The 26,019-nt window shown below is 42.7% G+C and overlaps 1 protein-coding gene across 1 annotated transcript; it reads left to right on the forward strand.

Moving 5' to 3' along the window:
• Positions 1-1,851: 1,851 nt before the first annotated feature.
• Fh (fumarate hydratase) lies at positions 1,852-25,104 on the forward strand. Its single transcript, XM_057769859.1, has 10 exons — positions 1,852-2,004; positions 7,159-7,293; positions 8,602-8,712; positions 11,346-11,522; positions 14,006-14,188; positions 16,607-16,772; positions 18,693-18,896; positions 20,520-20,647; positions 22,607-22,760; positions 24,335-25,104. Exons 1-10 carry the CDS (start codon positions 1,882-1,884, stop codon positions 24,475-24,477), a joined length of 1,524 nt encoding a protein of 507 aa, XP_057625842.1. The 5' UTR covers positions 1,852-1,881; the 3' UTR covers positions 24,478-25,104.
• Positions 25,105-26,019: the final 915 nt, after the last annotated feature.

Raw genomic sequence — 26,019 nt, forward strand, 5'->3', positions numbered from 1 at the left:
TCTGGTTCAGACATAGGCTTTCAAATGTCTTTTTTTTTTTTTTTTTTGGGATACAAAGTCTCATTATGTAGCTCTGGCTGTCCTGGAGCTGATTGTGTAGACCATACTAGCATTTAACACACAGAAATCCACAAGCCTGTGTTTCCCTAGTGTGGGGACGAAGGGGTGCACCATCAGGCCAAGCCTGACATGAAACTGTGAAACCATTGCTTGTGTATTAGTGACTGAAGCCTCACGCACTGATGAACTGGAAAGACAAACAAGAAGGAAAACGAGAGCCTTGAAGAAGCGGGTGAGGAAAAGGCTACTCAAGTTTAGAAACGTAACTTCTGTTTCCTTAAGGGTATGGAATAACCAATGTTAACTGTGTCCCCGGATATGACAAGAAGTGATCCATGCGTTATTTTGTGGCAGGAGAGTAGGGCATGGAGAAAGGGACTTAAGGAGACGTAGAAAATAACTAATGGCAGAAGAAGACTGGAGTTAGGTGTAAGGACAAATGGTTGAGGTGCCTAGTAACACGTCAAAGTGGATGCTGGCCAGCTCTCCCAGCATCCCTCAATACCTCTGCCTCTTTCCAGAACCTCTCACCCTGTCCCTCCCTAAACATCTCCTTCCTAGGATCTAGACTTCATTAGAAGTAGTCATGTCCTTCTCCTTTTATTTTTTCATTTAACTGGGACCCTGGAGTCCATACTCCCCCCCCCACTGTCTTCACAATTAATTTGTGTCTGCCCTTTAATGGTGAAAATGGTGAATGTGGGTTATGAGGATCACTACTTTATATGACTATAATTTATTTTTTTTCTTATTTTTTGAGGCAGGGTTTCTCTGTGTAACAACAGCCCTAACTGTCCTGGAACTAGCTTTTGTAGACCAGACTGGCCTTGAACTCACAGAGATCTGCCTGCTTCTGCCTCCCAAGTGCTGGGATTAAAGGCGTGCGCCACCACCGCCCGGCGAGGCGGAAATTTTCTCCTTAACTGCCCTCTGGTTCTGCAATAGAAAACTAAAAGAAGAGATTAAAATGGTTAAAATGATGGCTCAGATGCAATTTTCTATCACTTGTCATCATTAAATCAATATGCTTAGCCTGAAAGTGTATACATTATTAATCAATAACCAAGAAGAAAATCCTAAAGACTGTGGACACATTAAAAAACTTTATTAGAGCACATGTTAAAAGACAGAGGAAAATTGCCAGCCAGTGGTGGCGCACGCCTTTAATCCCAGCAGTCGGGAGGTAGAGGTAGGTGGATCTCTGTAAGTTTGAGACCATCTGGGTTTACAAGAGCTAGTGCCAGAGCAGGCTCCAAAGCTACAAAGAGAAACCTTGTCTCGAAAAGAAAAAAGAAAAAAACAAAAGAAAGGAAAATCGACAGACTCCGAAATGACAGTGAAAAGCAACCTTAAGCGGTGGGACAACGAGTAACTACTCCCTTGTCTAAAGTTGGCGGCACTTTCTAAAACTTCTAGGAAGGCGGGATTTGAAAGAAACGGAGTCACATCATGGGTGGTTGCACGATAAATAATAACTTGGTATTACATTCTTTCTAAGCTGCTTCTCGGACCCAGTGCCACCGGCGTCCCCAGCTAGAAAAGCCGCCTCCTAGCAGCCACACAGAAAGCATCGCTAAAGACGGGTGTTCCCGCCGCGTCTCTTTTCCCATCATTCCTTCCTCACTAGTTTCCCATAAACCTGAGGACTTCAACCAGTCCAGGGAAGTCAACCCGCCTCCTCTGCTGTTATTGGCCAGCTATTTCTAGTCCCACCCCAGAAACTGAGCCTCGGCGTTTGATTGGATATGAGAGTGGCCGGGCGCTGACGTCCGCATGGAGGCGTGGCTCAGGCTCAGCTTGCCACCCACGTACCGGAGCACCATGTACCGCGCACTCCGACTCCTCGCACGCTCGCGTCGCCTCCTGCGGGCCCCGTCCTCTGGTGCTGCCATCTCCGGGGAAGCAGGCACACTCCCGCGGTGTGCCCCTAACGTCGCCCGAATGGTGAGCGAGCATCTCGGGCTGGGCCTCCCCGGGGTGACCTTCAGGTCAGCGTGGCCCGGGTGTCCCCGTGGGCCGGGCCTGGGCTCAGTGCCCGCACGCTCACTTAACCTTCCACCCCGGGCGCCGCCTCCAGCCCGGTGCGCTGGGGCTGCGGGCACCGCGGAGGGACGCGCTGCTCTCGGGCAGGATGGGCGTCCGGGCAGACCTGCCCCAAGCCTGAGTTTGCAGAGGCTCCAGGCCCTGGGCCCATCTGGGACCGTGCGTGCATGGGGGAAGATGCTGGGTTGCTGGGGACGGATTAGGATGCAGGAGGCAGGAAGTGCGGGGCCGGAGGAGGGCACAGGGAAAGGGGCAGCCTCCTTTCTTGCCGAGGTAGCAGTCCCTGGCTGGCCGGACACAGGCAGAGTGCTCCCCTTGGCTAGGGACCCCCCACAACTCTGGGTTCTTGGAAGGTCCTCTCTCCTTTCAGACCCTCGAGGTGGATGAAGCCCGTGTGTCTTCTGAACGGAAAGGCTTTTCTTCTTACGAATTTGACTATTTAGCTTGTGAGATTGCACGTGCTTTCTCTTCAAAACTTTTGTAGAGCCGGGCGATGGTGGCGCACGCCTTTAATCCCAGCACTCGGGAGGCAGAGGCAGGTGGATCTCTGTGAGTTCGTGACCAGCCTGGTCTACAGAGCTAGTTCCAGGACAGGCTCCAAAGCCACAGAGAAACCCTGTCTCGAAAAACCAAAAAAAAAAAAAAAAAAAAAAAGAAAAAAAAAGAAAAAAGAAAAAAAAACTTTTGTAAAACTCTGAAATCCCTAAATACGAACATATGAACATAACACCTCGGAAGCAGGCCTGTGAGACTGGGTAGGGCCAAACTAGCCGAATCAGCATTTTGTCAGAAAGAGAGCAAGGCAAGTTAAGAGCCAAGTCCAAAGTGTGACGTGCTTCATTAAGTCCCTTTGCGTTTACAGTCCTTTAGAAAGTGTTAAATATGAATGTGTATTGTTCGAAAAAGCCTGAGAAGTGAATAGTGAGGAAGACATTCTGGGGTTTAGGGTGCACTCTGCAGTGTGAGGTGATATCAAATCCTACTGCGGCTTTCAGACAGGTTGTCTTTGTGCCTGTTTCCATATGGAAAATTGAGATAATTATAGAGGCTCAGCAAGATTGACCTTGGAAAACACTATGTGGTATTGTGGTCATTAAGTATACCTCCTGTAGTGTACTTGAAAGGGCCGAGATTTTTATTTGGACTTCAAGAAACTTGAATGACAGCACTTTTCGGAAAGCAACAAAGTTTGGGGCTTGGGGAGATGGCTCCAGTAAAGAACAAAAGACGGGAATTTGACTCTCAGTACCTATTGTCAGGTAACTCACACCCGCACGTAACAATAGCTCCTGCAGAAATGCAACACACACGACCTTGACATATGCATGTGCACACACATGTACACGCTTGCACGTTCACGTGTGTACACACAATAACATAAATCACGAGCAGAAACTGCAAAGTCCAAGCTGCTTGGAGTTCCTGGAATTTTACTCCGGTGGGTTTTTTGTTTTGTTTTTGTTTGTTTTTGAGACAGGGTTTCTCTGTAGCTTTGGAGCCTGTCCTGGAACTCACTCTTGTAGACCAGGCTGGCCTTAAATACACAGTTCTACCTGCCTCTGCCTCCCAAATGCTGGGATTAAAGGTGTGCGCCACCACCGCCCGGCTCTATCTGCCTCTGCTCCCCAAATGCTGGGATTAAAGGTGTGTGTCACCACTGCCTGGCTTGCTCTGGTGGCTTTCATGCATTTAAAAATCTCTTAAAGGAGGGTCTTTCTTTCTTTTCTTTTCTTTTCTTTTCTTTCTATTTTGGTTAGGGAACAGGAAAGTGGAAAATACTGTGGCAGATGTAAAAATGTGGCACTCCCTTGCTCTTAGGGTTGTAATGCCAGAAAATAGAATAAAGAGAGTTTTCTTTTCCCATAGTTCAAGGACATTTCTTGGCCTTTAACATCTTGTTATTTCCAACAAATCTGTTGATTTTGTTAAAAGTTGTTCTCTAGTGTTGAGAAATTCACATAACTCTGGAAGCCCTAAATTAGCTGTTATTGAAAAGAGCACCCCAAAGTTCACCTAGTGTTGAGAAATTCACATACCCTGGAATCTCTGAATTACCTGTTACTGAAAAGAGCACCCCAAAGTTCACCTAGTGTTGAGAAATTCGCATAACCCTGGAGGCTCTGAAGTGCGTCACGTGGAGGTGGAGGGATGACGCATTTCTGGCCTCCTTTCTGTTGTATCCTTGTAAAGACAGTCCATATGTGCTTAGAAGTTAGAGGCTGTTGGCAAAGATTAGATAAGCAGGGGGTAGCAGAAATGACTTGGGGTCAGAGTCCTTGCTGTGCAGCTTCAGAAGCTGGGATTCACATTTCAGGGTGCAGTATAGCATGATAGGGCAGGCATGGCAGCAGGTGCCTGAAGTAACTGGTCACACTGGGTATGCAGTCAGCAAGCAGAGAGAGGTGGGGGGAATGCTGGCACTCAGCTGCCTTTATCCCTTCAAAAAATACTTTATATTTTATTTTTTAAATTAAAATGTAACTGCACAATTTTCCACTTCCCTTGCCTTTCTCCCATGTACCAGCCCCCTTGTTCCATCTTAAAGTCATGGCCTCTTTTTCTGTAGTGGTTAGTGTGTGTGTGTGTGTGTGTGTGTGTGTGTGTGTGTGCCTTAGTTACAGAAGAAAGGGTATAGTTTGGAAGCAGAAAGAGCAAACTTAAAAGTTCCCCAGTGACATACTTCCTCCATCAAGGCCACACCTCCTGAACCTCCCCAACACAAGGCCATCATCTGGGGACCAAACATTCAAATGCCCAAGAATGAGAATATGGGGGACATCTTATTCCAACCACCATAATCTGTAAACGCCTAAACACACAAATACAAGCATCACAGTGTAGTGTTGCTTATGTGAGTTTGATTTCAGGGCTGAGCACTGGGGAATGTCCACTCCAGTGCACAGCATGGTGCCACCCACACAGTGGTGCTGCACACTGCTGAGAGAGGTCCCTCCCATCTCAGTTGCCCCAGTCTAGATGATCCTCCCAGGCAGGCCCAAAGGCTTGTCCTACTGGAGACTGTAGATCCTAACTGTCACACCTGAGAATAAGGGTAGGAAGTAGCTTTTGGAAGAGTTTGTTACATGTTAAGATGCTGCAGTGTTTGCTTTTGTTATACATACATTGGGTATGTTCTTAAAGGCCAAGACAGGATGTTCTGAAGTGTCTGCTGAGACAGTTCACTTTTTAGCACTTTAATTTTAAAATGTGGGTATCAGAATCCTAGGCTGTGCCTCCATCTCTTCCTCTCTCCATTTGTGGTGCTGCTGCTTGGACCTGTGGTTTTCTGCATGCTAGGCAAGTGCTCAGCTATTAAGTTTCCCTATAAGGAATTAAATTCAATTTGAATTAATTTTCTTTTTTGAGATTTAAGGCTAAAGAACATGAATCTGTAAACAGGTCGAGCTTTCTTTTGTCCTGACTACCCGGTCCCAAATAATCACATAAAAGCTTATATTAATTACAAAATATTTAGCCTGTGGCTCAAAATTATTATTAACTACTGTTTACAATTTAAATTAACCTATTCTGTTAATCTGTATTTTGCCACATAGCTCATAGCTTTACCTGTCCTCTGCATTTTTGCTACCCCGGTGGCTGGCTCATCTTGGCCTCCACTCTGTTTGTGTGACTTTTTCTAGTCTTAGGAGAAAACCACGAGTTAACTTTTCCTTGTCAGTTGACTGTATGCTAAAGCAGTTACTTAAGGATTTAAAAAAAAAATCTGATTATCTTTAGTTATAATCAAGGAGCATTTGTGTGTGTGTATGTGTGTGCGCGTGCCTGCATGCATGTATGCACACTTTCTTGTGCACAGATCAGGCACCGTCCATTGCGCTCCACCATGTCTCTTAAGCAAGGGTGTCTTGGGCTGAAGGGTTGGTTCAGCCATTAAAGGCTAAGTTAACAACCAAAAATTCAGAAAGGGTATCACACTGAACCCTTTGTGTTAGACTGGCAGTCCAGTGGGCTTCAAGGGTCTCTGTGATCTGTTGTCCCCGGGCTGATCTGACAGGCACGTCTGCCACTCCAGGCTTTTATGTTGATGTGGGCATCTGGGTTCATGTCCTTTAACTTACCCATGCCCTCAGCCCTACATATGCATGTATTAAAGCTCTCAGCGTCACCCTGAAGTCTCTGCGATGAGTGCTTTGTGTAAATGTAAGGTTTTTATTGTTTGTAGATTTTATAGGTGTATAAAATATTTCTGGGGGGGGAATGATTTAATTATATTTTAACTAAAAAAACCTCCTCCCAATAAAGGTAGAGATCTCTTAATATTTCAGTAATATTCTGCTAAGATTATTCAGGTATTAAAAATTTATCATTTACTGTTCAATATTGTATAAGTTTTATATTAAAATTTCAGTATAAATTATTTGTTGAGCAGTTGCAATTTTTTTATTAGTTTATGTTGATGCATTTGATAGAATCCCAGCTTCTCCACAAACAGGAGCCTTGGGTCCCTGCTCTTACTCTGTGTGACTGTTTACTTTCACGATGTGGGCTCCTAAGTCATAGGAGACATGCAGGTTCCTTAGCTTTCCTCAGATTCTGAAAGTCTGGCTTGTTGGTTTGTAGAAGGTGACGACACAGATGTTAAGAAGTGGTCGTCTGCCTGTCGGACCAGGCCATTCCATTTCTGTTGTCACTACTGTGTCAGGCATAGTGACTGTAAGCCAATTTCAAATTTACCTTTGCTTAAGTAAATTTAAAAATCTCAAACTTTTCAAGTTTCCAGTAAAATAAACTAAATGAGGTCTGAATTGGTCAAATCTTGACTAGTAATAGGCATACTTTTTTTTGTATTTTGAAGACTTTGTGTGCTAGCAATATGTTAGTTATATAAATTTTCCTTAATACCTGAATTTATAAATGTGGGTGTCAGTATTTTTAAGGAAAACTGAAGAGTGAGGAAAAGAGTAGCAAGATGGGATTTTATGTTTCGAGATACTTACTACAATTTTTTTCTCCTCACAACTGATCAGATTTTGTTTGCTTTGATCCTGGATTTTTTTTTTTCAAGCTAAACTAATGCCTTATCCTTGTCTTTAGGCAAGCCAAAATTCCTTCCGGATAGAATATGACACCTTTGGTGAGCTGAAGGTCCCAACTGATAAGTATTACGGCGCCCAGACTGTGAGATCTACGATGAACTTTAAGATTGGAGGTGCAACAGAACGGATGCCGGTAAGAAGCTTTGTGGAGATGTTGACGTAGAACTAGGCTATAGTCACATAAATCATTATTTTGTAATATTTTATAAATTTAAAGTGTAAAATTATGAGAAAACTAGCTTTCTACATAGTAGTAAGTTCTCATTCATTAGTATCCAAGAGCCTATGAAAGTTTTAGAATGCTGTTACTTTCAGCTGAGGCGTTAAATACTTTGGATTTTTAGCTGTCATCACTAAATGATTTGCTGATGGGCTGTATTAGGGTTCTCTGAAGGAACAGAAGGGTGTGTGTGAGATTTATTAGACTGGTTTATAGGCTATGATCCAGGTAATCCCAGGTAGCTAGCGCTGATGGAAAGGCCAAGGATCTGATAGTTTTCTGTTCACAGCTCTGGATGTCTCGGCAGACTAGAGAGCCGCTAGACTTCAGTCTGTGCTGGACAGCTGGAGAAGTCGGTGCTAGTAACCAGTGAAGGGGACACCTCAGCATCAGGGCAGATGAGCTTGCCAGAAAACAAGAGAGCCAGAGCAGACAGGTGAAAAGCAAAGCCTTCCTCCATGTTGTTTTACATGATCTGCCCCTAGAAGGTGTGGTGCAGATTTCAGGGTAGGTCTTCTGACCTCAGGTAGTCCACCAAGAAAATCCTCCACAGTATGCCCGCTACTTAGGCTTGAGGTGATTCCAGATGTCGTCAAGATGACAACCAAGATGGACAATTTAAAGCTTTATTTATTTATTTGTTTGTTTGTTTGTTTATTTATTTATTTATGACAGGTAGGGGCGCGTCAGTATTTCAGTTGATGTTTTTATTTCAGTTTTTAAATTCTATTTTTCTCACTGTGTAGCCCAGGCTGGCCTAAAACCCATGATTTTCCCTCCTGACCTTTCCTATGTTAAGATTCCAGGCACATACCAGCCATGTCCAGCCCTTTTGTGGTTGTTTACAATGATGACACAGCATCTTTTGGAGGAATTGATTGAATGCTAGTGATCTTAATACATACTATGTAAAATAAACACATACCTCACAATATACATCCATGAAGCACCGTTATTATTGGCATTATCTTTATATGAACATTTCTGAGTGTATGTGTGTTTTGGTTATAAATGTGTGTGTGTGTGTGTGTGTGTGTGTGTGTGTCTGTTCACAAGCCTCTAGATTTTGTTCTGTTGGTTCATTACACTTAGGTAATTCCTCTGTTTTTTTAAACTTTTGAGGGTCACAGTGTTGATACTGTTATTGCGTCTGCATAAAGTAACAAATTTTCATGCTTATCTAAAATTGAAAATTTAAGGTATTTTTATGATTACTTTTAGATCCCAGTCATTAAAGCTTTTGGCATCCTGAAGCGAGCTGCTGCTGAAGTGAACCAGGATTACGGTCTTGATCCAAAGATTGCTAGTGCAATAATGAAGGCAGCAGATGAGGTAGGAGGCGCTGAGTGTGTTTACACAATGTCGTCAAAGTCTCGGGGTCTCTGAAATCCTGGGTTAATGAATTTCAGGCTAGGGTGGCAGCATTATTCAGTGAAGATTTAATACAGTGCTGAAAACATTTTGCAATGACATCTCTGGGCATTTTTATATCTTACTAAGTCTCTTTGTTGACTTATATAGTTTTAAGGGAAAAAAATTAAGGTTCTGGGGAGATGGCTCAGTGGTTAAGAGCACTGACTGCTCTTCCAGAGGACCCAGGTTCAATTCCCAGCACCCACATGACAGCTCACAACCATCTGTAATTCCAGTTTCAGGGGATCCAATACCCTCACACAGACATACATGCAGGCAAAACACCAGTGCACATAAAATATCAATACATAAATGGGAAAAATTATAAGGATGATTTGAACTTTAGGTTTTTATTTTATGAATAAATGATTCCTTTTTAAGCTAATTGATCATTTGGTTGTACCTGTCAAGAATGTAATCTCCTTAAGCCCTGCCTTGAGGTGTTCAGAGGCGAGTTGAAACATTGAGTTCACAGTGTTGCCTTACAGTGTTTATGATGGAGGAAAGGAAGACTTTATTACAGCAGCTGTGCATGCAATGTAGCTGCCTTGGTTACGTCATTAGTAATAGAAATGAGTTCTTAAAGAGTGCATAGGATGAGCCTAAGCTTTGACAGAGGACCGTTCTTTAAACATCTTAGAATGTTAATTTTGATGAGAAAAAGGAAATTGATAGAAAATGTGTGTTTTCCTATACTTCCCACCCCACCTTGGGTAGTATAATCCACAGATGCTCAAGTTCCTTTTGTAAGATGTGAAAAGCCTGTGCACTCCCTGCTATGTGTTTTGTTTCTAGGTTTCTTGTAATAGCAAGACTGTAAATGCGTGGAAGAGTTGTTGACTCTGTTTCCAGCAGTAAGATGCACAGCTTAGTACGCTGCAGCATCTAGAAAGTTTCCAGAGAACGCTTTCATCCCGTGAAGGTGGAGCCCACAGTTCCTGAGGGCCTTCATGAACACATGCCATTGTAGGGGAGCAGGAAGCAGGCTCTGACGGGGAGGTGGACTAGTGGTGGTGGATCTGTGATGTTCATAGACCTGGAAAAGGAGCCAGTTAGCCAGGTTAATGGAGCTCTCAAATACATGCTGATCTTCTATGTCATTTTACAGTGAAGTTAAATATTCATTATTTTAGGAAGCCCACAGTTTAAAAGCTATCACATAAATTGAGAATTTGAAAATCTCACAGGACCAGTGAGGTGGCTTAGTGGGTAAAGATTCCTGCTACACAAGTCCCAGACCTGTTTGATTTCCAAAACCTATATAAAGGTGGGAGAGCTCTTAACTCCACAGAGTTGCCCCCTGACTTCCACACAAACACTGTGGCATACCTGTGCACACAGACCGTGTACACACAAATTGTAAAATTCAAAGAGAAATCTGACAGAAATTGGGGCAGATCTGGACAGTGCTTCACATTTGCCAGTTGCTACTCACTGGATATGTGTACCATGAGGTAGCTCTTAGTAAACTCACATTACTGAGCTCTGGTTCCTTATGCTGGCCGTGGCAATAACTTCTGTTGAATGTACCTGCTGAGCAATAGCACTAAGTGTGTCTGAAGACATAGCAGCCTCACAGGTGGTCCTCCACTGCATCAGGTGGCCTCATAGGTGGTCCTCCACTGCAGCAGTTAGCCTCACAGGTGGTCCTCCACTGCAGCACTTAGCCACACAGGTGGTCCTCCACTGCAGCAGGCGGCCTCACAGGTGGTCCTCCACTGCAGCAGTTAGCCTCACAGGTGGTCCTCCACTGCAGCAGGCGGCCTCACAGGTGGTCCTCCACTGCAGCAGGCGGCCTCACAGGTGGTCCTCCACTGCAGCAGGCGGCCTCACAGGTGGCCCTCCACTGCAACAGGCGGCCTCACAGGTGGTCCTTCACTGCATCAGGTGGCCTCACAGGTGCTCCTCCACTGCAGCAGGTGGCCTCACAGGTGCTCCTCCACTGCAGCAGGCGGCCTCACAGGTGCTCCTCCACTGCATCAGGTGGCCTCACAGGTGGTCCTCCACTGTAACAGAGAGCCTCACAGGTGCTCCTCCACTGCAGCAGGCAGCACAGGGAACAAGCTAATGTGGCTTTCATTCAGTTTCTGTCTGAAGCCAGTGAGTTGTCATCATTCAGAATATATAAAGTTTGGTGTTTCAAAGTAACTGTAATTAGAATAAGTGATGCAGCAGATATTTAAGATTGTGCGCCGGCTGCCGGCTGCCTTTAACTGTCTTGAAATCATTAGGAAGCCACTTAGCATTTGAAACAACTGACATCTTTAAAATAGTTCTATAAAGCCGGGCGGTGGTGGCGCACGCCTTTAATCCCAGCACTCGGGAGGCAGAGGCAGGCGGATCTCTGTGAGTTCGAGACCAGCCTGGTCTACAAGAGCTAGTTCCAGGACAGGCTCCAAAACCACAGAGAAACCCTGTCTCGAAAAACCAAAAAAAAAAAAATAGTTCTATAAGCAGAGCTTTACTTCATAATGGTTCTTTTAAATAGCTTAATTAATACCCAGTATTCCTTATTTTAAGACGACTCACTGTTAATGCTTTCTTCCCTGCAGGTAGCTGAAGGTAAACTGAATGACCACTTTCCTCTGGTGGTGTGGCAGACTGGATCGGGAACCCAGACAAACATGAATGTAAATGAAGTTATTAGCAACAGAGCAATTGAAATGTTAGGAGGTGAACTTGGCAGCAAGAAGCCTGTGCACCCCAATGATCACGTTAATAAGAGCCAGGTGGGTGCATGTCCTCTGTTCCGTCAGGACAGATGGACAAGCATATGGGAGATGTGTATGGGAGATGTGCTCGTAAGGCCAGCATGTGCTTTTTTTGACAAGGAGAGTCTGTCGAGCTTGTGTTCTTTACTAGAGAAGACTTTTAAGTTCGCTTTTTCCAGGAGTCGTAGCTGGTTTCAAATTCCATAAAACAATCATCGTTAGGACATCTAGGTTTAGTGTATGTATACATTTTATTGTTTTATTTATTTAGAACAGGTTTGTTTGTTTGTTTGTTTATTGGTTTCTCTGTGTAACAGTCCTGGCTGTCCTGGAACTCACTCTGTAGACCATGCCCACCCTGAGCTCTACTGGAACTAAGAAGTTGCTCTGGGCACAGTACTCTTAAACAGACTTGTTTCTGGGTTTCCCCAATTTTCTGCCAAGTTTTCACTGTGAAGTTCAGGGTTCTCCAGGGAGGACGGGTTGTGGAGATGTAGTCTGTAAGAGTAGCACTGCCTTCACTTGGTGTGTAGCCAGAGGCTGTGGTTCTTAGGGGGACTGTCCCAGAAGCGAGGGACCCTTCACACTGCAACCTGTCGAGTACTTGACGGCAGCCTGACTTGCTACGGTGATGTCATTCTTTAGCACTGGCTGTAAGGTGACTCTGCTCGGTGTCACCACCATTACATCATGTTTGTTTCCATGTCGTGTTTGTCTCTGTTTGCCCCCATTCCTGGCATTATACTGGAGTGTCAGCTTAGAGGAGAGGTGGGGGAGATTGTGGATATGTGTTAGATTCCCTGGGAAGTCATCAGGGATACCTTGAGACTGGAAATAATCTCCTCTTTGTCAGTGCATCTTACCCAGGGACTTACTTCTGTGTTAGTGTGTTTTGTTTCATGGTGTTTTTCTAGTTGTCTGCGGTGCAGGGGATGGAATTCAGGGCCTCAGCAATGTTCTGCCACTAAGCCCACTGCTATGGTGGCCTAATAATGATTTTTAGTTTTCCTTTTTATATTTATTAATGGGAATTTTTTTGTAAGGTTTTGTTCTTCCATTTTTTGTTTATTCAGTTGTGTTTAGCACTAAATTCACAGTGGCTTGCTATTCCTTCAGTTATAACCCTATATTTTGTTATTTATATAAATTATTAAGATTGCCTGAGTTTGGGGGTTCCTGTTCATTTGGCTTTTGGGTTCTTAAGGCATGCTACCGTCTTTTTCTCTGAACCCACACCCTTATGTGTTGCCTTAGTAAGATATCTAAGCGCACTGTGAGATGTCCAAGCCTATTATCATATATTTTCCCTGCTCCAGCCCATGGAAACAGTTGTTGTTTTGTTTTTATTTTTGCTTTTTTAAGAAGCTGGGACCTGGGTGGTAGATCTAAATGTGTTCTTAAGTATCAAAAGCAAAACTCTAGCCGGGCGGTGATGGTGCATTTCTTTAATCCCAGCACTGGTGTGGTAGAGGCAGGCAGATCTCTTGTTTGAGTCCAGCCTGTTTTACAGAGTGAGCTCTAAGACAGCCAGGGCTACTCAGAGAAACTTTGTCTTGAAAAACCAAAAAAGCCAGGCGGTGGTGGTGCATGCTTTTAATCCCAGCACTCAGAAGGCAGAGGCAGGCGGATCTCTGTGAGTTCGAGGCCAGCTGGTCTACAGAGTTAGTTCCAGGACAGCCAGGGCTACATAGAGAAACCCCTTTCCAACCCACCCCCTTCAAAACAAAGCTTTTACATAGTTCATTTTAAAGGTGCTTTTAAAACTCAGTATTACTTTTAAGTGTGGTTTTATTAAATGTAATTTGTAGTCTGAAGTCTGCTTCAGAATGGTGTAGTAGGATGAAGCAGCAGGTGTCCCAAGCCTGTACACACATTGCTGGATTTCTGGTTAGATTGAGGTGGCAGGTGCATGAGTGGTCGTTGGACTGTTCACTGAGCTTTCTAAGTGCTTTGATGGTTGCCATAAGAAGCAATTGAAATATGTGAATAGTAAATGAGTGTTTTTCAAACGGAGCATACCTTAAAAGTACAAGGACAGCTGTGTGTTGTGTGCACACCTGCTTGTCAGTTTTACAAGTTCTAAATATTTTCCAGGTCACATTATCTCCTTGTCAGCTTGGCTTTCTGCCTCACAGAATTTTTTCAAGTTTACTAAGTAAATGTTTTATAAAAGAATGGCCACATTCTAGAATACATTCTAGGACCTTCAAATGCTTGTTAACTCCTATGTCTACTGTGCTTTATTAGGGAGCACTTGTATAGCGGACTTAGCATACTTAGTTATAGTAAATATTAGATCCAGTGCACTTGTATGTGGGTCAGTCCTGAGTATGTTCCTTATAGGGAGCCTGGTTGCTTTTCATTTAATCAACTGATCTATTACTTGCTTCATGGACATTATTGTGTATGCTGGGTTTTGAATAGTCACCTAGTTGGTTTTGAGGTCCTCTTTCCTTCCCTCCAAGTTAACATCTTTTGTTTCTTTTGAAACTTCTCCACAGAGCTCGAATGACACCTTTCCCACAGCAATGCACATTGCCGCTGCTATGGAAGTTCACGAGGTCCTGCTACCAGGACTGCAGAAGCTGCATGATGCGCTCAGTGCGAAATCCAAAGAGTTTGCACAGGTCATCAAAATCGGGCGGACTCACACGCAGGACGCTGTCCCCCTCACTCTTGGGCAGGTACAGGTGTTTGATTCATTTGTTCAGTTTATGGGTTGATAGAAACTGTCAATGTTTTCTCTCAAAATTATCTTTAAAGGGCAAGTTTATAACAACAAAGGTCAGTGATTGACTTTCTGAATTAACCATCTGACAACTTTTAATAGTGCCCACATGAGATCAGACCATGGTGGCAGTGAACTGGACTCAGCTCTACTGCTGGGTTCGAGTTTTGCTTTGCTGTAGACCAGTTATACAACTGTAGGGAATTCATTTAGCTTCTCTGAGCCTCAGTTTCCAGTGTTATATAGAGAATGCATGATTGATTGAGAGTGTTTAGAACATATCAGGTGCATAGCCATCATCGTCATCGCTCCTTTGTCACGATCCGCGTCATCTGTCTCACCCTAAATCAAGAGGTTATTTAACTAAAGCAGATTTTAAAAAAAAGTAATTAAGAAAGACTGATCTTATCCTTGACAACTATTTTCCCTACATTGGAAGAGAGATTACTGTTCGGGAGAGTGGAAGTTATTTTTCTGTTTCTGCATCAGCAGCTGAAGGGAGATAATGTCCATTGCAAAGAAACAAAAAGAAACTCATGCAACAGTTTTGTCTCAACTCACATTCCAGTTTGGGAGGTAGAGTCTGTAGTTTATGTATCAAGAGATAGCCATCCATTGCCAATTATCAACTGATAGTTCCCGAGTAATAGTTTCATAAAAATTGTGTGAGGGTGGGGACTTGATTGCTGCTCACTTGGATGGATTCTCAGTTGCTCTATGGCAAATAATAAATAAAATATTATTTAGCACAATTTTTACAGAAGGAATGAGGAACGTTTCTAAGGCTTAGCTAAAAACAAATGAAGAGATGAAATTGAACCCACTAGATTAAATTACCTCTTGGTATTTTCTTTATATCATGATCTTAATTCTATGTGTAATTTCTAAGGAGGAGCAATATGGACATTTCAGTCTGTTTCCCCTGGTTTCTAATTTTTATTTTCTTTTGGTATGTTTTATGTTGAAAACCGCTATGCTGAAAATCAGTTTGAGCCACAACTTAGTCTCTTGTGTGACATCATCACACTATTTATTATGACAGCAATTTTCTTTTTCTTTTTTTAATTTATGAGAAACATGTATATTTGTTTTGATTGGAATTGTCTTGAGTTTTTACAAAATCCATTTTCAAAATCCATTCTCTGATGTGTGTCTGTCACTTGGAGATGGGGGGAGATGCAGAGATGGGAAGAGAACGAGAAAAAGCTAGTGTTACATGAATTAGGTCCACCTTTGGAAATGTTTTTATTAGAGAGTTATGAAACGCTGTCTTAATTAGGTTTCTATCGCTGTGAAGAGACACCATGACCATGGCAACTCTATTTATAAAGGAAAACATTTAGTTAGGTGGCTCACAGTTTCAGAAGTTTAGTTCATTACCAACATGGTGGGACATGGTGGCATGCAGGCGAACGTGGTGATGGAGCAGGAGCCGAGAGTGGAGAAGGAGCTACATCTTGATCCTGCAGGCAGCAGGAAGTGGTCTGAGACACTGAGCATGGCGTGAGCATATATGAGACCTCAAAGCCTGCCTCCACAGTGACACACTTCCTCCAGTAAGGCCACACCTGCTCGAAAACCACACCTCCTAGTAGTGCCACTCCCTGGGAGCGTGTGTGGGCCAGTTACATTCAAACTACCACAAACCCTAATAAAGAGTATTTAGGTTTTCAGTATTTTTAGTATTTTAGGAGAAAAGATTTAGGTTTTAGTTTATCTGCGTATCTTGGTTTATACAGATACGCTCCATTATAAAATACAAAGGGCATAAGGTTTTGTCTTTGCATAGTTATTAATGGTTCACAATGTTCAAAACATGGTAGACTGATGATTGCTTTAAAGTGTTGTAGTGTGGGAAGCATTGTGGCACTGGTGGCAGAGTTACAGTGCACAGTGAAGCTGTGAGCCTGCCCACTGTGGCCTCCTCAGGATGCTGAGTTGCTTCACTCAGGCCCCTGTGAAGGAGCCCCTTGGTCCCTCTTAGGACTTCAAGCTGGAGCTGTATAGAAAATATTTCCATTTTCTTTTTTCTTTGAAGAGTATTTGGTATAGGGAAGGGGATCAGTTCATTGGGTGGGTAGCAGTAGAGCTGCAGAGTAAAGTAGTGGAACTGTTCTTTTTTAAAGGTTTATTTCATGGGCTGTTTTCTTGACTGTTAAAACATTAAGTTATAAACAAACTAAGTTGCATGTTTTTAATTGCAATGTCCTGCCTTATGGATTTGTATCCCTTCCTCCTTTCTCTTACTTCATCATGTGAGTGAATTAACATTGAGCAGCATATAATTTAATGTTCTGAAGTTCCTGTTTAATGCTGTTAGAGTAAGTGGAACGCTTTTAGGAAGTTTGCGCTTACTGTGATTTTTCTTCGTCAGGAATTCAGTGGTTATGTTCAACAAGTCCAGTATGCGATAGCAAGAATAAAAGCCGCCATGCCAAGAATCTATGAACTCGCTGCTGGAGGCACTGCTGTCGGGACGGGTTTAAACACCAGGATTGGCTTCGCAGAAAAGGTGGCTGCTAAAGTGGCTGCACTCACAGGTGGGACCACATGCATTGGCACTCGTGTTCTTTATGTCAGCTTAACATTGTCTAGATGTTTCCAGGCCGAATTCTTCTGAAATTCAGGAGTAACATGTTCCCATTAAATGTGCTAGAGGCTTCCATGTAGGAGTTCACGGGCATGCAGTTAAACTTTATGTGACAGCTTTGTTTGCTGTCTGGTGGTGGGCAGACCTTTCCCTTCCAAGGTGTTTTAGGTACGGTTTTCAAAGAAAGAAACAGTTGACTGTTGAGAAACTTATAAGATGATAATTGATGGAAGCTTAGTGATTTTTATGTCACACTGTGTTATTTCTTTGCCTTAACATCTTTATATGCTGTCTTCCCACTAGTATGTACTATAATCTGAATAATAACCACTGTTACTATTGTTATTAAAACCAACTTGTCACGTCCAGAAAGCTGATAAAGATGCAGATGTTACCAGAAGGGTAGGGTAGTAATAGCTATATAATGCATACGACAGGCTCATAGGTGAGGTTTTTAAATGCTCATTTATTTTTCATTTTACTTATTGATTGATTGTTTTGTTTTGAGACAGGGTTTCTCTCTGTAACAGTCCTGGAACTTGCTTTGTAGACCAGTCTGGCCTCAAACACACAGACATTCGTCTGCCTTTGCTTCCTAAGTGCTGAGATTAAAGATTAAAGTCCTATGAATTTTTTTTTTTTTTTTTTTTTTTTTTTTTTGCTTTTTGAGACAGGATTTCTCTTTGTAGCTTTGGCTGTCCTGAAACTTACTTTGTAGATCAGGTTGGCCCAGGCTGCCTTTGAACACACAGAGATCCACCTGCCTCTGCCTCCTGAATATTGGGATTAAAGGCTTGTACTACCACTGCCTGGCTAGGCATGTAAATTTTTAAATTTCATAAGTATCTTAACCGTATTTAGCACCCATCTCCCAACTTCCCAAATATGTCTTTCTCCCAGCTTCAAGTCCCCACCCTCTCCCTCTGCATATATCCCTAATTTCAGTTTGTGTTGCCCATATATGCATGGGTATGGAGTTATCCACTAGGATATGGGAAGCCCACTAGCAGCCATCCTTCAAGGAAAAGTGACTCCCTCCCTTCCAGCAGCCACTAACTGCAGTAGCTCCCCAGATGTGGGGAGGTGGGGGGCATTCATGCAGGAACTGTTAACCGGCTTGATCTTGTGAGATACCCATAGCTGATGTGTTCCTGTATTTAGGTTCCATGCCATGTGTAGAGAGGGCAGCATTTCACAGCGCTCCTCCCTCCTCCTAGCTCTTCATTCTTCCTGCTGTTTCTTCTGAGATGTCTTTGAACCTGGGGTAGGGGTGGTATAGATGAGCCTGCTGTGACTGAGCACACACGTGCTTATCTTCCAGCTGAGGTTTTCAAAATCATGTTTTAATGGAAAGAAACTGTGTTAGGATTTAGAGTACACAGACTCTTTGCTTGTGGGATAGATGGACTGAGTGAGACCATAGCTTATCTGTGCTCCCTAGTCTCTTGAGCAGAAGAGACTAGAGTAGACAGAGAGATTTTAAATCATTATCTGAGATCAAGAGTGTGGACAAAGAGCAGAGTGAATTTCAGTTCTCATCCTTATGAGAATACTCTGGCCTTGTTCACATATGCTTGTTAAAGAGTTGCATTAAGCCCTTTGGGGTGTCTCAAAGGAGTAGTGACACCACTTGACTCTGAAGCATTTCCTCAAGTGAAAGTCGACATGTATTATTGATTTCTAGATGTTCATAGTCCTAGGACTCAAACTCAGCACCTTGCACATACTAGGCAGGCATTGTCACTGAATCTTACGTCCAGGCCTCTGTTCTAATTTGCTTTGTGTCTATTAGACTTTGTTTAGCTGGGTTGTGCTTGGCAGGCGTATTTACTCTTCCCTGCTTACCCACAGAGATCTTTCTTTCCTTCAGGCTTGCCTTTTGTCACGGCCCCAAACAAGTTCGAAGCTCTGGCTGCTCACGATGCTCTGGTGGAGCTCAGTGGAGCCATGAACACAACCGCCTGCAGCCTGATGAAGATAGCCAATGATATCCGCTTCCTGGGTTCCGGTCCTCGGTCAGGTCTAGGAGAGCTGATCTTGCCTGAAAATGAACCAGGGAGCAGCATCATGCCAGGTGAGCACTTAGCCCATAAGTTTCTGGAGCTGGAATTGACTAGATCCTAGGGACTCGTAACACAGAACATGCCTTTCCACTGCCATCCCTGAAGCGATGGGGGACGCGTGAGGAGCACTTGTTCCACAGTATCGCTGTGGATCAGAACTTTCAGGACCATCACTTACCAAGTCAGGAACATGACATGAGTTAGTGGCATGTTGAGGTTCTCAGACTGCAGCCTGCATAGTTGTATCCTTCAGTCTGAAGCCAAGAGAACCTCAGAGTACAACAATCAGCCTGGGTTGGATAAATATGAGCCCCCTTCTAAAGTCCTCATGTCATGTTTTGCCTCTGGTTCTGGCATGATACATAGAAGTGACAGACATTGGAATCTGGGAGGTGAGCATAGTTGGGAGAACAGACATTTAAGAGTGACTAATGAGTTGTCTTTATTTGGAAAAATAGCTTGATATTGGGCTCTACCCATTCAGCATTTTACTGGTGACTTGGGGTAGAGACAAGAAACACTAATCATTTAGTTGATAGCAAAAGTTGAGGTGGCAATATGTTGTATAACAGAGTCAAGATTCACAAAGACTTTCTGGAGGCTGGGTGACAAAGTAGCGTTTAATAGTTTACTATGTAGAAAATGCTTTCACTGGACTTTTAACTATATAATTGTACATAGCCCAAAAGATCTCCATTTGTAGTACTTTGTGTTGAAAAATGACATGTAGGTTTAGTTGATTGCAAGTTTAAAATAATTGTTAAAGAGAGAAATGGAACCAGATATGGTAATGCGTGTGGTTGATCCTGGCACTTAGGAGGCTGAGTCAGGAAGAGTAGATAGAGTTCAAGGGCAACCTGGTCTACTAACAATATTTCAGAACTGCCTGGGCAACTAAAGCAAAAACCTGTTTCCAAAATAAAAAACAAATGGCAGAACATCACAGACAGGGGGCAATCCTCCCATATATTCTCACGCTGTCTAGAAGAATCTGCTGTGTGTGGCTTGGATTTGGGCTTGTTAAAGGAGTGCTGCTGGGCTCGAGCCCTGGAGACTAAATAGAGTTCCAGCCTAGCATCTCCTCTTCTCTGTGTGAACTCCTTATTTATTGGAGTCGCCAGCTCTTTTCTTGGCTGCCACTCTCTTGGAAGGTGGAGTCTCTGTCTTTCTAATTGTATATTTCGTGCCTGGTTGCCTAAATGCCTACGTGGGAACAAAAGCCATAAAGAAGGGAAACCATGTGTAAATGGAGTTTTTCTTGAGTGATCTCTGGCTATACGTCCCCCTTTCTTTGATATTTTTGTGTGCCTGTGATATTGGGGGTTGGACCTAGGGCCTCCGCATGTTAGACAAGCATTCTGTCTTTAAGATGTATCCCTAGAATTCTTTATATGTTTTGAGTCAAGAACTCCCTAAGTTGCCTAGTCTGGCCTTGACTCAGGTAGTCCTTGAATGTGGAATCTTCCTGCCTCAGACTCCTGATTGACTAGAATTGCAGTCTATACCTCAACTTTGTTTTCTTTTATGTCTTTATTTAATAATGTTACATTTCTTTCTTTGATATAAAAACAGTCTTAAGTGATATGGGAAACCATGAGCCTATTTGATGAGACTCTGCACTGATTTTCTCAAAGGAAAGGTGAACCCTACTCAGTGTGAAGCAATGACCATGGTTGCTGCCCAAGTCATGGGGAATCACGTTGCTGTTACTGTCGGAGGCAGCAATGGACATTTTGAGTTGAATGTTTTTAAACCAATGATGGTAAGCTTTCAATTTGATTTTTCGCAGTTTCTGGTTGAAGACTAATTAATTGCCAGTACTCTTGTCTTTCCTGAAGGTGTCTGGAACTTCCACACTAGGTAGTTGTGTGTTGTCTGTAGAGTACCGATGTGCTACTGGAATAGCCTGGGTTTCTGGAGTAGGAGAGGGGTTTCTTCATCCCCTCCCGACATGGATGCCAGTAGCTGGAAATCAGTTCAGGTCTGTTCAGCTTATAAAGGACACCTCCTGTATAGGCCTGTCTCCTGTTCAGACTTCTGCTTTGTGACTTCTTCCTTCAGGGTTGCGTGGAAGATACAGGCCCATTGTCAATCTTGGATGGTTTGATCATTTTAGTCCAGCCTCAAGCCTTTCACGTAGCTCGCATTGTTCCTCATTGTCAGTGACCTTTTCCTTCTAATGGACGTCCCCCATTCTCAGGATGACATGTTGATATCTCTCCTTTCTTCAGCATTTTTTCTGTCCCCAACAAGTCTTTCTTTAATTTCCTTTTGCCTTTTCCTTGTACCTTAGAAACTTAACTGTCCACCAAACTTCTCTTTTTTCCTTCATCACTCCAAGTATGGAACAAGCTGGTATCATCTTTATGCAGATTGCTGAGCTTCAGTCAGCCATTTGTACACTGCTGAATCTGAAATACACTAGAGGCTTATTTCTTACTGGCTTGTGGTATAAAGTCCAATTGATAAGGATATGCAAATGGATATTAGTATGTTCATTTAAGTTTCACTTTTGATCACACAATTTTAGGTGTTCACAATAAACAATAAGCATAATGAGCCTTATGGTTTTTGCCTTAATGGCATGCATATTCTGTTGGGATTGGTAAACAAAAGACAAGCCAAAATGAACTTCAGATCTATGTACTTTCACATCAAGGCCGTATTTCCAACAGTTAATACCAGCTGCCTGACATATACAGATGTATAACAACTGTTTATTGTTAGATTTATAATCATTTACTATGTCTTAAAAGTAATGCCATCCTATTTCTTCTTTGTAAAAATGAACAAGAAAAAAGAAACAGTTTGGTAGATACAGTTTTTCCATCACATAGAGTAAAACTATTACATCAGCCTGAGAGACAGGGAGAACATTGGGGTCAGAGGTAGACCTAATTGAGAGAAAAAAAAGCTTTGCTTTAATTAGAAAATCAAGATGGTATTTAACTTACAGTTAAGTCATAAGAATCAAGCTTTAATATCTAGCTTCTGTTAGCATCCATTGATGGAAGTATAGCTTCCAGATCTTACTGGGGTTTTAGACAGAGGTGTATATGGGAAGTGTTGCTCAAAAGAAACAGACATAAACACCGTGTGATGTTACTTCAAAGTGATTCTGCAGTGTTTGGTCCATGAGGCATAAAACCAGAGAATCCAGCATTTAGCAGCTATCTCAGGCCTCTATACTTAAGCATCTCTTTCCCCTGCTTGGATGAGTCTTCATCATCTGTGACTGTCCACATCTGCGTCTGCTGTGGATACAACACATCTCACCTGTTTTAAATGTTCACTGTGGAGCTATCAGTCATTGGTTCTCTTGTGTATTTATTCACCGTGAACTGTTTTGTGTTATCCACCTTGGGCTATCTCGCATTAGCTACTCTCCATGGACTGTCTTTTTATCCACCTTGGGCTAGCCTGTGTTAGTCTCTGTGGGCTATCTTGTGTTACTTATCCATCATGGGTGTCTTGTGTTAAGTTACTCAGACTTACGTCTTTTGTCATTTTTATATTTGTAACTTTGTGTTTTCAGTGCTTTCCTTTCTCACTTGTCTTCTTGGGTATATACTGCAGAATTTGTAGAAGCGATATATGGTTATTGAATTATATATCCAGCATAGAATGTCAGATAATGCATGTCATTGGACAAAAGCAAAACAAAGTAAACTGAGGCTTAGAAATGATTCTCTTTCTTCCTTCCTCTCTGTGTCTCTGACAGATTAAGAATGTATTGCACTCAGCCAGGCTGCTGGGGGATGCTTCAGTGTCCTTCACAGAAAACTGTGTGGTGGGGATCCAGGCCAACACTGAGAGGATTAACAAGCTAATGAATGAGTCTTTAATGTTGGTGACAGCTCTTAATCCTCATATAGGTAAGTTTGGAGGAGAATGCCATTTTAAAAACAGCATTTAAAAGTTACAAACAAAAATCCTTAAATTTTAAAAAAATGTTGTGTGTGTATGTGTGTGTGTACATGTATGCCGTGGTGTACATGTGTATGTCAAGTTATTTTCTTTCTACTATGTTGGTTGTAGGGATGGAACTATAGCTAGCAGTCTTCGCAGCAAGCACCTTTATCTGATGAACTAATTTGCTGGTCCCAGAAATTTCAAGTAACTAGTTTTTTGGACAGGGTTTTAGATATATGGCTTAGGATGGCTTTGAATTTTTTTTTAAATTAAAAAAAAAAAACCTTTTACATCTCTCTCTCTCTCTCTCTCTGTCTCTCTCTGTCTCTCTGTGTGTGTGTGTGTGTGTGTATGCATGTATGTCTCTCTCGGTCTCTTTGTCTGTATGTCCATCTGTCCCATGGGATGCACATGGAGATGGGAGAAGAGCTTGCAGCAGTCCGCTCTCTCCTTCCACCATGTGCGTCTGTGGGATAGAAGTCAGGGCACGTGTCTGGGCAGAGAGCATCTTTACACACCCAGCTCTCACACCAGCCCTCATTTCATATTAATGGACTCACGTGCTGGGTGTTGCTTGTAGTTGGGGAGGTTGGCTGTAAGATCCTCTGTTGGTAATGTCACTAGGTGGCACTGCCTGATTACCAACACTGAACGAACGGATTCATTTGTTTTTTCCTTTTCTAGATACTATGTAGCACTTGGATTTTGTTTTATCCAATTCAGATATTTAATGTTACTAATTAAAAGTGAAAGGCAAAATATTAATGCTTATAGGGAAAGGAGAGAAAATGGAATACTTTTTCTGAAATTATCCTTTGTGTTCCTAGTCTTTTCTAGATTGTAACTGTTTTTATACAGACTTAGATGGCAGGCTGACCACCACCATCCAGCCCATAAGGCGTTTGCTGTGGTTTCTGCAGGTTGAGGATCCTTGTAATATCCAACCAGGGAATGACACCCTCTCGGTCTGGCTGCTCTGCCTCAACAAGGACCTAACTTTCCAGTTCTCCTCCAGAGGCAGTCCTGACAGCCACCCATTAAACAACTGTCTCTTCTGCCGGCCTGCCACATTTAAATGTTAGTGCTGCCTTAGAAAGATAAGTATGGCCAGGCCTGGTGGCACACACCTTTAGTCTCTGCACTCAGTAGACAGAGGCAGATGATCTCTATGAGTTCCAGGCCAGCCTGGTCTACGAAGTGAATTCCAGGACAGCTAGGGCTACACAGAGAAACCCCAGTGGGGTGGGGTGGGGGTGTAATTATGGGGCAGCGTACCCACGTGGTGCTTTATTTTCAATCTTTTATATTTTCTTTCGAATATTGGTCCACTTCAACATAGGAACAAATCTTGGATAAAATGAGGTGTGCTTAAGTCTATTTCCTAAGAAAATCCAGGTCATATTCTGTAGAAGACCTGACAGTTATTGGCATGGTCACTCTTACATAGTTTTAAAGTAGAACACACACGAGGCCTGTGACATCTGTATCACTAACAGTGATGCTTCTCTAATGTGTGTGCTGTGTGTCCTCCCTTCAGGGTATGACAAGGCAGCCAAGATTGCCAAGACCGCACACAAGAAAGGATCCACCTTAAAGGAAACGGCCATTGAGCTTGGCTACCTCACAGCGGAGCAGTTTGATGAGTGGGTGAAACCCAAGGACATGCTGGGCCCAAAGTGACTTAAATAAATTTATATTACAATAAACTTGTATGAAATTTTAAAAACAAGACTGTTTTTAAGTGAAAATGAGGATGTTACAAAGGAAATGTGTGGACCTGAGGGTCTGTAGCAGCAAATTGACCATTTGCATGAAGTTCCAGGGCCACAGTAAACTAACTAAGTGTAAGATTATTTCATAAAATAAAAAAATAATAAACTAATTTCATTTTGTGCTAAGTAACTTATGTAATGGAAACTGATATTTGTGCATATGCGTTTGTTACTTCACGAGTTTTTTAAAATACTCATCAGTTTTTTAAAGAGTTTTAGTTTATGGCTGGTAGTATTTTGATAAAGTTCCTTGATAGTAAAGTATTATTACTGATTCACAAATCATGTCTCTAACCAGCTTGAATTTACTGTGCTCTCCGAGCATAAGCTGGCCAAGCCCTTTTGAGTAAGCATGTATATATGTGTATTGTGTGTGTGTTAGTGTCAGGAAGTGGGATCAATTAAAAACTGGGACATACACATGCTGTCGTACAGTTATAAAGACTGGTATACTTGGGCCAGGCATCCCTTAATATTTGTTCTTGGGAAAGTAATTATACCACCAACTCTTCCGTGGCAGTTTAAAGTCATTGCTATAGAAACAGAGTAATTAAAGCTAATTCTAAAACTGTTAAAGAAGATGGATGAATTTATTTATTTTTCTGGTGGTGCTGGAGGTGGGTCCCAGATGCTTACACATGCTTGGACACTTTACCATTGAGTTCTCTCTCTCTATAGTCTTTTAGTTTTTTTAGACCAGGCCTCATGGGGTTGCCCAGTTTCCTTGAGCTGTCTGTAGTCCAGGCAGGTGCTGACATTGGAAGCCTCCTTCGCTGGCCTCCTAGGCTATGAGTCCAGTACTGACCACAGCTTGCAGAATTCTGATTTGTTAAGGCTGAATGGACATTACATTTTTTCCTTATTTTTATGTGTTATGAGTTTTCTCTGCATGTCACGTACATTCTCAGTGTCCTAGAGGCCAGAAGAGGGCAGTGATTCCGTGGGACTGGAGTTGATTGGATTGTGAGCTACTGTGTAGTGCTGAGGATTGAACCCAGGTCCTCTGGAAGAGCAGCTAGTGCTTATTACCACCAAGCCATGTTCCCAACCCTAGGCATTTTTATTACAGTTTCAAACTTAGTCCATATGGTGTGTGTGTGTGTGTGTGTGTGTGTGTGTGTGTGTTCTTTCTCAATATGGGGATTCACTCCAGGGCCTCAAGCTTGCTAGGCAGGCATTACCACTGAGATACTTTCTTACCTATAGTTCTGTCTTTGCCAACAGTAGATAGATGGTGATACTATAATGCTTCTACAGCCAGCTTTTGGATAAGGTGTGCTTTCTCTTAATTCCATCTTAGAAAGGTTTTGAAATTAATAAAAATCAATCAATTAGAATATGTAACAACAACCGAAACAACCAAATAATTGTAGTTGTGAGAATTGGTCTTTAGTTGTGACATATTTGTTCTGATGTTGATGTCTACCTTGGCAGGCTGTCATTTGAGGGC

Source organism: Chionomys nivalis, chromosome 5 (assembly GCF_950005125.1).
Source record: "Chionomys nivalis chromosome 5, mChiNiv1.1, whole genome shotgun sequence".
Taxonomy (NCBI): Eukaryota; Metazoa; Chordata; class Mammalia; order Rodentia; family Cricetidae; genus Chionomys; species Chionomys nivalis.